This window comes from Acartia tonsa, chromosome 12, assembly GCF_053477335.1.
Source record: "Acartia tonsa isolate MP-2025a chromosome 12, ASM5347733v1, whole genome shotgun sequence".
In the NCBI taxonomy this organism is placed as follows: domain Eukaryota; kingdom Metazoa; phylum Arthropoda; class Copepoda; order Calanoida; family Acartiidae; genus Acartia; species Acartia tonsa.
In genome coordinates this window covers 27,770,873-27,785,465 of record NC_137271.1, presented here as the reverse complement: position 1 = coordinate 27,785,465, position 14,593 = coordinate 27,770,873, and the positions used below count along the sequence as shown (strand labels likewise).

At 30.9% G+C, this 14,593-nt stretch overlaps 1 protein-coding gene and 1 long non-coding RNA gene across 4 annotated transcripts in view; both read left to right on the top strand.

Annotated features, from left to right (window-relative positions):
* The window catches only part of RASSF8 (ras association domain-containing protein 8), a 204,355-nt gene extending 194,411 nt beyond the window's left edge, over positions 1-9,944 (top strand). Inside the window, exons 12-16 of one of the 2 annotated variants that reach the window (XM_080180125.1) lie at positions 3,398-3,457; positions 4,152-4,221; positions 5,037-5,057; positions 8,099-8,502; positions 9,341-9,944. In XM_080180125.1, coding sequence (XP_080036251.1) covers positions 3,398-3,457; positions 4,152-4,221; positions 5,037-5,057; positions 8,099-8,199 — 252 coding nt within the window. In that variant the 3' untranslated portion in view covers positions 8,200-8,502; positions 9,341-9,944. The remainder of the gene's footprint in view (positions 1-3,397; positions 3,458-4,151; positions 4,222-5,036; positions 5,058-8,098; positions 8,503-9,340) is intronic. The other variant, XM_080180126.1, reaches the window with a different exon arrangement.
* A 1,121-nt stretch (positions 9,945-11,065) lies between these two features.
* LOC145334605 (uncharacterized) lies at positions 11,066-14,389 on the top strand. 2 transcript variants are annotated; one of them, XR_013884884.1, is made up of 3 exons: positions 11,066-11,470; positions 13,645-13,825; positions 14,293-14,389. It is a non-coding gene; the product is annotated as an uncharacterized LOC145334605 (long non-coding RNA). The 2 variants fall into 2 exon arrangements; XR_013884885.1 differs by lacking the exon at positions 11,066-11,470 and adding an exon at positions 12,712-12,772.
* The last annotated feature ends 204 nt before the right edge of the window (positions 14,390-14,593 follow it).

The following is a 14,593-nucleotide window of genomic DNA, read 5'->3' as shown; positions in this document are numbered from 1 at the left end:
TAAAAATTAAACCCAGGTTGTTCACCGTATATCTCGTACGGGGTGAGCATAAGCGAGTACCCTGTATGCGGCGCAAGCTCTGATAGTCCCACTGATTGGACCACATATACACAAAAATTGGAAACTCTCTGTAAATTTTATTTAATACCTATAATTGCAACAACTTTTTAAAGATGTCTATTTAAGTTACAAAAAGCCCCCAAAAAATTTTTGGTGAAATTTTTTTTTTTTTTTTTTTGGGGGGGGGGTTCATGGGGGCTTCGCCCCATGGGGCAGGGGGGTTTCCCCAACCCAATTACTGGTTTTTGTTTACAAAAATAAAAAAAAATAAAAAATTTGGAAATAGGGATTTTTTTATTTTTAGGGGGGTTGGGGTGTCCCACCCTCCTAGAAAATAGCCTAAAACCACCAGAGGACCAGTAGGTATATTCCCAGAAGAGTAGAGCCCAATTTGATCAGCAGTTACTGAGATTTTACAAAAAATGTAAAAATAATTTTTTTGGGGGGGGTGGTTTTTTTAGTTTTTGGGGGGGTTGGGGGTGTCCCATCCCCCAGGAAAATAGCTTAAAACCATCACAGGACCAGTAGGTATAATCCCTGAAGAGTAGATCCCAATCGGTTCAGCGGTTACTGAGATCTTAAGCTTCAGATGGACAGACAGACGGACAGACGGTCAGACAGACAGACATCAAGCTACTTTGTATTATAGATGTTAAAAATAAAATTTTGTCAGCTTGACATTAGCAAAGCGTTCGGTGAAAATTTCAGATTTGTTTAAAAATTTTCAGGTTTTGTTATGTTTTTTTTACTATGGTTGTATTCAATAAGGAATATACATATTTAGAGAATATTATCATTTTACTACTGTTTTTAAGCCTTAAAACTCACACCTTTACAGAATTTACATTCAACCTACTGGTCTCTTTTTACCAACTGAAAAAAATTAAGGAAGCCAATTTTGGGGGGGAAGGGGTTTTTCAACTAACAGAAAATATTTCCAGGTATAGTCCAGAAATTCACAACTTAATCGGTTGAGCAGTTGAGCAAGTTTATGCCTTAGACGGACAGACAGATGTTGTTCTATTTTATATCATAAATATGATATTTGATATTTTTAAAGCGTTTAATATTTTCTTACTACCCATATCAGAATTACAATTTTTTTTAAATAGTTTATAAAACTTTGGTATATAGGCTATCCTATTGTATAAAGTAGTAAGCTTTTTTGTATGTATCAAAGGATCTAACTAACCATTGAACCGATAGGGTTCTCCTTTACAGTGAAGATTTATTTGAGTCCTGAGATGGTTTTATGCTATTTTTTTATAATAGTCTGAGTATGGTTTTTAGGTATTCTGAAAAGCAATATTTTTTATTATAATTATTTTATATAGCTAGCTATTTCTAAAATATGAAGAAAAAACACCAAATATAGAAAGAATACCTACATGAAAGAATAAAATTTGTAAAGTATCGAATAAAATAACTTCATAAAGATATAACAGAAAACTTTCAGAATAATATTATAACAAATTTTAAAAAGGAAAAAATGTTAATCGTATTTGTATGCTAGGAACGTTATGTAAGAAACGTTTTTTGTTGTCTCATATTAAACCATCTCGTAATTAATGTATAATTGGCACAATTTCTATCTGAAATTTTGCATGAATAATCCTTGGTAGGTCTATTTTCCCTTAATCGAACAAAAAGTTGGAAAAGTAACGGCTAACGGCTGGCAGCTCAGCCGTTGAGCCATTTTTCGGCTATCTTAAGAGCAAATTAGTCACGAAACCTATCTCCACATACTACTTTTTGTCGCTCAAAAACCTTATCAAACTGTTCTAGTTGGTAGCTGTTGGTACTAGAAATTTTTAAAATGGTTATTGCTATCATTTAACATGAAATAAACCAAAAATATGTTTTAAAAAGCTGATTCCTACTTAATTAATGATAAATTTGCCCTGAAAATAGGCAAAAAAACGGCTAAACGGCTGAGCCGCCAGCCGTTACTTTTTGTTCGATTTAGGGAAAATAGACCTACCAAGGATTACTCATGAAAATTTTTAGATCGAAATTCGAATTCTAAGTGCCATTTATGCATTGATTACGAGATGGTTGCATTAACCCCCCCCCCCTTATATTTATAAGCTTTACTCTTATGAATGTTGTCATTATTATTCTAAATTCTATATTTATTTAAATTAAGTAAAATTTTGAATTTCCTAGTTATTATTATTCAATTTAAATTTCTCGTGTAATTTAATAGAATAATGAAATAGTTCTCGCACTAAGCTACAGAAAAGACTAAAATATAAATGAAATTTTAAATTTGTGTACAACAACCCTTGACTACATTACCTTTGTCTGAAAGTCTTAATTATCCATTTTTATCTCGCCTTTTTATAATGCATCTCCTTTCCCCTAATATACAACTAATATAGTTTTAACCAACCAATCAAGATTTAATAAAAGTTTATATGCTAATGAGAGATCATGTTTATAAAATTTTTGGTACCAGTGTAATTTGCTGTCTACATGTCCCTTACCTCACTTAAACTTTTAGACGAGCATATGCGTTTACACAAGCTTAATTCGCTATTAAAAGTGTATAAGTATTATTGTATGAGCATGAAATGTGTAAAGAATATAAATTTTATCTACCTTAATTAATAACAACCTTTCTCCAGAATTAAATTGGTACGAAATGATAATTATACTGAACTTTTCAAATAAAAAATTACATTATATTAGTCACAACCAAGGATGAGGGATAAAGAATGATAAAAAGGGGAGATGAAGGGGGTAAATCCCACATGTCGGGTGTTAAATATAAATTTAACTTAGTTTTTTTTTGAAAATATAAGGTTTTGCCCCTCTCAAATGTTAAAAAACATAAACTAAGATTTAATTTGGTTATTTAGACTTAATTAAAGTGTTTGATAACTAAACTAAGAATTCTTTTACAATTTTGACTGAAATTATAACCTATTCATTTTTCCATGAAAATATTATGTTTTTTCACAACAATTAGACACAAAGATTAATTAATCAGCTTTAATTAGGAATAATTATATAATATATACATAAATGAATAAAAATCTTATTTAATAGAGGTATGGTTATACTAAGTGCTTTTTATGAGTTTGCACACTTAAATCCATACAAAAGTAACAGGATGTGTGTCTGTCTAACTGAGTGTTTTGCATAAGATCTCGCTAACTGCTAGACTATAGTAAAGATTCTGGGAAGGTATATAATATTGGGTTAGGGTATCTCTACCCTCCCAAATTTTCACTATTTTAGAAGTCGATTTACCCTTCCCCCAAGGCCCCATAAGTGCGTAGTTATTAGTTTCTCCAAATAAGTAAAACAAACGTTAATTTTCTTTTATTTTTAGCAAAAAGAAATCGACCAAGAGTTGGAGCAAAGAAAACAAGAGGTTGAAAAACTTATGAAGGTATAAACACTTATTTTAGTAGCGAAGCTATAATATAGATATGGTCCGTACGTCCGACCGTCTGAATCATAAGATAGCATCTGAAATTGCGCTTCTGGTGGACATGTTATAAAAATTCCAGCAAAATTCCATAATACTTTTCATTTTAAGCAGCTATAACATTGTGACTTTGCTCCTTACCTCTAGGGAAAACGGTTTATTTTTACTAAGGTACTACTTTACTACCAAATAAAGACTTTAACATAGAGCCTCCTGCCCTTTATATATTTTTCTTTTATTACAGTCAAGATTATAATTATGCTTTTTAAAAGCGAAGCTTTTCTTTAATTAGGGTCGGTCCGTCTGTCCGAAATTTAGACATGATTGTCCTTTCGATTTCAAACTTTTTGCTAATACTTTTTTATGGGATATAATTATAATATACATCTGATTTTTGGAATACTGATTCCTAGGACAACAAATTACAATATTATAAGCAAAGCATTTCTATAGTCAAGCCCTAAAAATATAGGTATGTCCTTTAAACTGTATCATCTATTTAACAGTTTTGCAACAAATTTACGTGTAATTTTGTCAAAACTTGTATATTTATATTATTTATTATCAGTTCTGACAGTTATTCGCCTTTTTGGATGTTGTCATCCTTGTTAATATATATTTCAACTTTACCGCTAATTAAAATTAATTGTTTTAGGAGATGAAAAGCCTAAACCTGGAATCTCTAACAATTTCCCCACCAGAGGAAAACAAATCTTTCATGGAAGGTAAATTATTTTTACATCTTATAGAAAAAAAACGGTTTTATCAAACGTTCTAATGGCCCAAAAAGATATGAAAAAATATATAAATTGATTTAATTTTGAAAAGAAAAAGTTTCTGATAGTCAATCATTATCATATTGTACTAAACATCATGCTACAATCATAAGAAAATAATATTTGAAATTTTTATAGAAGTTTATCTTCAGATGCCATTGTATACAGGATAGAAAATTATTTTCTAGTATGGATTCTGGACAAAGTAGCTTTCGGACAAAGTAGCCTCGGGACATTTACTTACTTGCCTCAACTGATGATAATGATCATGGCCGCAGTGCTCGGCCCCCTAGCATTTTGTGAATACATAGGTGGATTTACAAAAAGTGGTTGGTAGATTATCAGCTGAGGCTATTTTCCTTAGGAGAATACCTTGTCCGGAGGCTAATTTGTTCGAGGCTACTTTGTACAAGATCCTCCAGTATCGCTTCGAAACCAATTAATATCCGTGGATTAGAACGGTTCTCAGTCATACTGAAAAATTATGTATAGTATCGTATTACATCCAGTTTTCTACGAATAGAAAATAAAATCCCAAGATTATACCAGTTTTTTTGGCATCTTGTGGCTAAAAATTTGGTTTTAATTTTATAATTGTACATTATTATATCCGCGGTAAGATAAAAGCTTGTTTGCTTTTTTATTCTATATTTACGGTTTAAAGTCTATTAGAGTTGATAAATACTAAATAATTTATTTTTATACCAGAAAAAAAATTTTACTAGAACATTTACTAAAAATTACTAATGATATTATATTTTTAGCCTATTCTAGTTATTGTTTGGGTGAGTTCAATTTTATTAAATTATATTTCTTTATTTTTTGCATGATTTTTTAAATTTTCTTCACGGTTATTTTGTACATTTATTTTTCTTTTCTTCACAATTGTGAATTTTTAAAGGAAACCTGCATTAAACACCCCTTTAACTGCTGAAAGACTCTCACACGTATACCCAATACCTAAAGTTTGAAGCCTTCAGCTTCAATAATAAAATAGCTATAAGCATTTCATAATTTTCATTTTACCTAATATTTTTTGTAGGCTTCCTTTAAAGTTCAGAAGCAAAGCTACTTTTTAATTTTCGTTTTTTATAAGAAATAATAAGCTTTTTAAAATTAGGGTCAATTCATCTGACCGTCAGTACGTCCGTCCGGAACGGATAGCTTTTTTAAATTTTTATATTCATATTTGTTAAAGTTGTCCTATTGATTTCAAACTTTGCATGGTGATTCCTGTAGTTGTTAGGTACGATTTAGAAAGCGTAGTAATTCTATAGGTGTTACTGGAATGTCTGTACGTCCACTTTAAAAATGTTGATTTTTAACAACAATTTTTATGTGATAAAATGATCCGATTGCTCTGATTTTTGTAATACTGGTTCCTAGAATAACAAAGCACAATGTTATAAGCAAAGCATCTCTATAATCAAGTCCTTAAAATGTAAGTATGTTCTTACACAATATCTTGTATTTAAGCAGTTTTTTAACAAATTTACTTACAATTCTGTTTCGACTTTTATACACTGAATACAAATGTTAATGTTCGTTTGTCCACCAGTTTCTGAGCTTCGCTTTTATGGATGTTGTCATCCTTGTTTTTCAGTTTTTGGTAGAGAAGATTTTTTGGTAGAGGGAAGATAAATAGTTCGTCAGTCTTCTAAATCTTAATTTTTCAGGGGATAACCCTACTTTTCCTGTCATGGTTTTAAGCTATTTTTCTTTCCTCTGTATTTACAAAAAGTACTTTAAATAAGGAATAAATATATAATAAAAACTATAGAGGATAAGATAATTAAAGAGACTGAGAAGTAAAAAAACAAGGATGACAACATCCATAAAAGCGAAGCACTGAAACGGTAGGACAAACGGACATTAATACTTGTATAGTGTCTGAACTGAATAATCAGAATATAAAAGTATAAGATTCGAAGCAAAATTGTAAGTAAATTTGTTGAAAAACTGCTTGATACAGGATAATGTTTATGGACATACTTACATCTTTAGGGCTTGATTATAGAGTTGCTTCGCTTAAAATATTGTTCTTTGTTGTCCCAGGAATCAATGTACCAAATATCAGATCAAACGGATAATTAGATCATATAAAAATTTGTTGTTAAAAAAGTAGAAAAATCAACATGTTTAAAATGGACGTACGGACATTTTGGTAATGATTATAGAGTTGCTACGCTTTCTAAATCGTACCTAACTACTAAAAAAATCACCATGCAAAGTTTGAAATCGATAGGACAATTCTAACATGCTTAAATTAACGAATAAAAGCTAACTATCTCGGACGGACGAACGGACGGACGGACCGACCCTAATTATAGAAAAGCTTCGCTTTTAAAAATAACTTCTGATTATCAAACACATACATAATATCTCAAAGATAGGGCAAAACGGTTTCTTGTTTCCTTCTTGTCCTTCATTGTCTTTTTTCCATCTGTAGTGAAAAGTAAACTTTTTGACATAATACTCTAGTTTTCCTAACCGTTACGCATATTTTTAACATATAGATAATATCCCACTAATTTAAACTGTAAATCTAAAATGTAACTTTCAATTTGTAAGCTAATAAATGCAAATCAAGATTTATGTTCTTTATATTCATTAATGAGTGTTTAAAATGCAATTAAAAATAGCCAATTAACATTAAATCTCACAACACATTTTAGTTAAAAGAACACTCGCACTTTTTAAAATTAATAGACAAAAAAATATAATTTGAAATTTATCGAAAAGGAATAAAAGAAAGAATAATAAGATTAAGTAATGATTTCTACAACCCTTTCTTCCTTCCAATGTTTCCAGCTGACAATTGCAAATAAGCTCCTAATTATTAACTACTATTAACTTTTAATGTATTAATGTTTTTTAATAAGTAATGTTTCTCAATGCTGGAACAAATTCAGGATATGTTAATAGATGATAAACTATTCTTATGCCTTTGGTAGCTGGTAAATATTAGGGGAAATAAAAGGAAATGTCTTAAGTCCTTTTACAAGATTAATTAGTCCCTTATCATTTGCCTAATAATCCCTAATTAGACAAATATACAGATTTATGGCTGCAGATAAATTTGGCGTGTATACAATAAAGCAATTATTATTTCTTACATTTTATTATTGTGCTTTTATGTAAAACTTTCATCGTTTGATTTGAAATTAGCTGTAACCAACAATTGAATTAAATTTTAAAAATAATAATTGTTTCGTGATTTTGGAGGGGCAACATATCGTAATAAAGACGACCTTTTATTTGCCCCCCAAATCTTATTTTAGATTTATTTTGCTTGTTGGTTATACCTTATTCCTGATTTGAAATACTCACAAACGTACAACACACACTTTAAATATTTCCCTCAACAGTGGGTGGCTCAGTTGCTATCTTTTTTGCTATTTTTAATGTATCCCTATACAAGTTGTAATGTAAAACCCTTTTGTTAAAGAAAAATTTATGTTTCTATCTCAGTTTTACTTGTTTAGATGTATTTTAGCAAAATAGAGCGCTTAATCTTTTTTTTATATCGAGTGTAATTTGTTATTAATATTTTTACTTCACATTCTACCGTCAAGTATATTTTGTTAAAAAAACATCTTAAGGACGATGAATTTATAAACATCTCTAAAAGTTGATGAACAATATTTCTGTAGGTTGAAAAGTTTGAATAAACAAATCAATATTTAAGAAAAAAATTTGAACCAACAAATGAAAAGAACTGTATGTAAAACCTTGTATACAAGTATCATTTATGGTAACACATCCCTTTCCTCCCTGCTTTTACAGACATATGAAGTTAAAAATTAAATTCTGTATTTTGTTTTAGGACCAATGAAGCCTGGAAGCAGTCGCAAGATGCTGGGTAGCCCCCGCCAGCTAGAAAATGCTGTTCCCACCTCTAAAAACCCCCACGGGGTCTGGGTTTGAGTTCCAATCTAACCATGGGCTGCTAGTTATCCCTAGCACCCTTTTAATACCAAGATTTGCCATAAGAACATATCTTAGTAATATATTATAGTTTTAGATTAGTGAAAAAAATAAAAAATTTGTTATTTAAAATAAACTTAGTGTTGAAAAAGTGATTTGTTCGATAAAAACAGTGATTTTAAAGATATAATAAATACCTATTTATTTTAAATGTTTAAAAATTGAAATACCAATTAAAATTGTTAATAATGCATATAAAGACTGATTTCAAAAGTGTGACTTTTAGTTATTAACCTACACTGGGTGACTTTTATATTATACTTCAGGGGCGTCAAAGCTTTTTTATTCGGGGGGGGGGGGGGGGGGGGTAACCGCAAATTTTTTACCTCCCCCAAAATTTTTACCCCGGGGGTAAAATTTGCTTGGGGGGTAATTACCCCCCCTGAAATCTGTTGGCAGGGGTAAATTTTTTCACCCACCCCCCCAAAATTTACCTCCGGGGTAAAATTTTTTTTGGGGGGGTAATTTAATAGTATAAAAAGGTACCTACCTAATAATAAAATATTATTGAATATTAATTAAAAAAATTTTTACTAGAGATTTATTATTTTGGAAGGGTATTTACCCCCCAAAAATTTTTTTAGGGGGGGGGGTAATTACCCCCTCCTATATAGTTGGGGGCATAGACGTCCAAGCTTTTTTTTGGGGGGGGAGGTAACAATTTTTTAAGGGGTGGGTAATTCGTTTTTTTTGGGGGGGAGAGGTAAAATTTGCTTGGGGGGGGGTAATTACCCCCCCTGAAATCTGTTGGCAGGGTTAAATTTTAAAATTAAAAAAAATTTTTTAATCGAGATTTTATATTTTGGGGGGGTATTTTAAATGGGGGGGGAGGGAAATGAAAAAAATTTTGGGGGTGCCAAGTTAATGGTAAATTTTACATAGGGGTAAAATGAAAAATATTTCGTTTGGGGGGGGGGGGTAATCACCAATTTACCCCCCTCTTAATTGGACGTCCTTGTTATACTTACATAAAAAAATCTTTAAACATAAGAAGCATGCTATAATTAAAATTTTTAAAAAGTTTAACATTTTTGTAAGTATAAATAAAAATAACCCAGTACATTTTTGTAAAAAATTTTAGTTCACCTGGCTCTTTTTTATTTAATTGTTAGATTTTCATCAAAAATTGATGTAAAATAATTATGATTTAAGAATAACATTGACTTGATAAAAAAATGACTAAAGATACTATTTTTTTGTAAAGCTGGTTTAATATTTTGTTTGGGTAAAAAATACATATTTTCTATTTGTCACAAAGTGCCTTTTTTAACATAGGTTGAAAAAAAGAAATTTTGAAGAATCTATTTAAACAAAGATAAAAAGCAACTTTGCATTAAAATATATAAAAATTTCAAAAAATTATAAACAATCCAAAAGCTTAAGATTTTATATGCATGGTGGGATTTAATGAAAAGAAAACATATCTATTCCAAACCAGTTTGGGCAAAATTATTTTTGTAAAAATTAATTTTTGTTTTTTTATTGTATAAATTGTTATAAAAGTTTAATTTATCTCTGCCCCTAATATACATACAGAATCTAGGTAGACCTATCTAATATCTATATAGTATACGCAGTTTTTAAAAAGTTACTTTGTTATCATTGATTTTTAAATTTAAATATATTGTTATTATATCAGAAATTTTTTTACTTTGTCAATGAAATAAAATTATTTTCAATGTGAATATTTTATTTGATTAATTAGATAAAGCAAGGCAATTCTACAAGTATTTGTATTAAAATTGTAAATGAACTTTTAATGTTTGTCGTTGGTTAAAAAAATCTTTAAAATAACGAAATTAATAATTATTTCTCGCATCGTATTATAAACAGCTTTCCGGTGGTTTTAATCTTATACATTTTTATATTCGTAGAAAGCTGGATATAATTCGTATTTTTCGTATGGATGAGAACCGGTTTCGAATGAATACGAGAAAAATATTTCCGAAATCTGATCCTTATGTAGGAAGGTCAGCCTACCACCTTCAATTCAATTTCGAAAATTGAAAAGTATATATATTTGTTTTTCTTGTGAGAGATATCTAAACAAACTGAAAATCAAAGTTGCTTCCAAATTATTATAAAACCAACTTTTTTTAAGGTACAGAATCGGCAACAGAAACATGTTCATAATTACAAAGCATTATGGCATCCTTACATTTCTCAATTTATCGTCTTTGAAGTAGTATTACATATTTTAACGGTGATTTCACGTCAGGAAATCGGCGGATACAAATTCACCGTTTAACGAAGTAGCCCTAGTAGCCGCCAGAAAGAAGAGTATTTTTTTCTGGGGACACTTATATCACTATTCTGGTGGGGGTAAAATGCTTAAAATTAAAGACAAAAATCTTTATGGGGAATATGGGTTTTGAAAAGTAAGAAACTGTGCCTTTCACTAAACTAATTTAATAGTCAAAAAGTGAAACATGGCGTAGCTAGGCTATTAAAGAAGAAATTTTCCTATATTATGTATTATTATCTTATAAATTTAGAAATTCCAGATAAACATTATTAAACAACTCCTTTAAAGACCAATAGTAAAATATTGTATAAACACATATTATAAGTGTAATCCATATTCTGGTACCAGTCCATCTAGGGTAATAAACCTATTTATTGCCTGTTTTAAATTGAAAATTAAACCATCTTCCAATATGTCGTCTTTGCATTATGAAAACATTATTACTCACCAAATCCAATTAAAACCAGCTGATCTTTGTTTACAATCTGTATTTTACACTTAGTTTAGCAATTCCATGTTGCACAATTATATCTGCAAAAGCTAAAATAACCCTTCAGTTTGATTTTAACCAAGTTAGACATATGCCTCTAATTAAACCTTGAGTTATATATCAGGATATTTGTCAAAAAGTAGAAGAATGTCTGTCAATTTGTTTGAAGCAAACAATATATGTAAGCAACCACTGGGCTTTCCGGGTAATCTTCTTACTGCCTCTGTTATGATTTTAAGCTTTTTTTCTGTAGTTGGTCATACCTTAATAAAAAAGTACACCTTTCCCCATCCCCTTACTAAAAAGAGAATAGTTTCTTCAGATGAATTTTAGAACACCCTTTTTATGATAATTAATTCTTTTTTGAATCCTAAAACTAAAGTAATTTTGTTTAACCTCTTCAACCCCACATGAGACCATTTTTGCAATAAAATTTTATCATTACAGAAAATTAAAATGAGAGACTTCCTATTTCTGTAAGTGTTTAAAACAATTTATCAAGACTTGCTTTTCGACTCCTTTGGCTAAAATTATAAGACACTAGTTTTCCTTAAATAATTATTTTTTTTACCCGATCTAAAGTCTGTAAGTTTTTTTATATGTTCGATCATGAATATGGTGATAACTCTGTGATATGCTTAAACCTAAGATACTAAAACAGCTTATTTACAAGCCCAAGTAATCAGTTGCGTGAATGAATTGCGACTGAGAAATTCGAATTGCCACATGGGGACTTGAACTCGAACTCCCACCACCGTAACTCAGGGCGTTACCACGGGGTGCTGCCACTTTTACCACTAGCAAAAATACAACCACTGTGTTTTTGACAAAAAGTGGATGTGTTTTTGTCAATTTCGTTTTTAGCTGTATTTTTGGCAATATTTTTTTATCCACTGTTAAGATTACACCTTTACTTTGTCATAAACATAGTTTTACTGTCATTTTCACACCCATGAAATTCAATGAGGCTGTCAAATTCACAGTTTTGATGACAAAAATACACCTTAATATTTTTACATTAAAATAAGTATTTTAACCAAGTTATATGATTATGACCCTCTAATGAACGTAATGTTTGATTCCATTTTTCCCTCTCTTGGTAATAATATCAAGGCCAAAATGATTTTTGTAATCTACCATTTCATTTTTGCCTCCCCTGGTAATGATCCCATTAAAGACGATATGGTTTTTGTAATGTACCATTCAACTTTTAAGAGAGGCGAAACTGTAATGGTGACTTTGACATTGACATAATAGAAATCATTCGTTTTATTTTTAAATTATGTTAATTGTAAAAAGGCATGAGATATTATGTATAATTATAAAATTTTTATGTAGAATTGAAAAAATAACTATTATATGTTGTTGTTGTTGTAGCCCTGATTCTCTGAAGTTAGGATTCAGTTGCTCATGGAGACTGGAAGTGAGAATCCTTTGGCCATTCTTAATGAATGTACCGTTAGGTACAGTTGAAAGTGGAATGGGACATTACAAAAATCATATTGGCCATTATGATATCATTACTAGGAAAGGGGGAAAATGGAATTATACATTTCCTTTTTTATAGGGACAAAACCATAATCATAGATTATATTTGTGCTTTTATAAACATGATTTCAACCTCTTAACTGTATTATATTATGTATTAAATATTATGGATAAATAAGTATACATTTAATAGATGTATTTTTGTCAATATGTAGGTGTATAATTGGCAGCAAAACTGTGAATATGACAGTGCAATAACTGTATTTTTTTCATACCCCCTAAAAATGCAGGTGTGAATTTGACAATAAAACTGTGTTTATGACAGTATTATCACTGTATTTTTGCTAGTGGTAAATCTGCCATGTACCATGTTACCACTGAGCTATGACGCCCATTCTCAATCTTCATAAACACAATCATAGACGTCCAAGGGGGGGGGGGGTAATGGGGCGATTACCCCCCCCCCCCCCAAACGAATTTGGGGACGCCGTAGGCACCCCCAAAATTTTTTAATTTTACCCCTCCCCCCATTTAAATTTTACCCCTAGGAGGGGTATTTACCCCCCCCCAAACAATTTTGGGGGGGTAAATACCCCCCCAAAATAGAAAATCTCTAACAAAAAAAAATTTGCGCGCTTCGCGCGCATTTTTGATAAAATTTAAATTACCCCCCCCAAAAATTTTACCCCGGGGATAAATTTTGGGGGGGGGTAAACTAATTTTACCCCTGCAGATTTCAGGGGGGGTAATTACCCCCCCCAAAGCAAATTTTACCCCCGGGGTAAAAATTTGGGGGGGGGGGGGGGGGGGAAATTTGCGGCGCGCTTCGCGCGCCATTTTACCCCCCCCCAAACCAAATTACCCCCCCCCTTGAAAAAATTTTAACCCCCCCCAAAATAAAAAGCTTGGACGCCTCTGAACACAACTACCCCATCTGTAGATTAAAGCTATTAGCTGAAACGTTCGAACACTCAACTCAATGAACTATCCAATTAAAAGGCAACTAATAAGAAGACGCTTTTATAAAACATTAGGTACTACTACTTATAATTAAACGTTCAATGTCCCTTCCGTCCTCACTGGAGAAACTAAGCTTAGCAGGACACTATATTAATAAAATATTAAAGGATATAAAATAATTTTTTTTTAAATTTGTATTTAGTCTAATTCTGGTGATGTTGGTGCATTGTATGGCAAGTTATCCTACTCTTGTTCATGATTACTATGATTATGATGATGATAGTCCAGAACGGCCAACAGTTGGGGCTCCTGATAATATTTCTTATGATGATTATGATGGAAACTTATTTGCAGCAAGACGCAGAAAAGTGGCTTCATCCGTTGTAAGTCTTTTGCCTCGAAACCGATTAATAACTGCTGGATTAGAACCGGTTCTCATCTATTCTGAAAAATCATGAATTGCATCGCACTGCAAACAATTTTCCACGAGTATTAAAATCATGAAATTAATACTAGTTTAGTTAGCCCGGGCCTTCGGTCGGTTGGGGCTAACAAAACTGATTTTAATCATACAATCTTTAATTTTGATATCAACGGTAAGCTGTCTATAATACGATGCGATAAATAACTGATCAAATTCAAAAATTTTAAAGTAGCTTGATTTAGTTTACCGATGGTTCTAGCTATTCTCAGTACAGAGAAGTCTTCATACGTTCAGAAAAAAATTTAAACTTAAAAAAGAAACTTTACCTAAAAAAGGCTCTTCATAAAATTTTTCCTTTCCCATCCCAAAATTATCTGTAAAATGTTTAACATAATGATTTTTTTAAATTTTCATATTTATTTTTAGGCTGGCAGTAGAATTCTTAAACCAACGAATTATTATTGTAAATTTTACAGAATAAATTGTTAATATGACATTTACAAAAATATAATCGATTGAATCATACTGTTTTTTTTAATCAGGGCTCAGCAGCCACAATAAACAGCTGTTTTATGTAATAAAGAGTTGGCTATCTTGATGTTTTTCTTAGGTTATAAGAAGGTGAATTTCATAGAAGGCTTGGAGATTGCTATTCCATCCTGATTTCCTTATTTTCAAGTTTAAAATATTTTTTTACATAATACTTTTAGATGCATCTCTCTCTCTA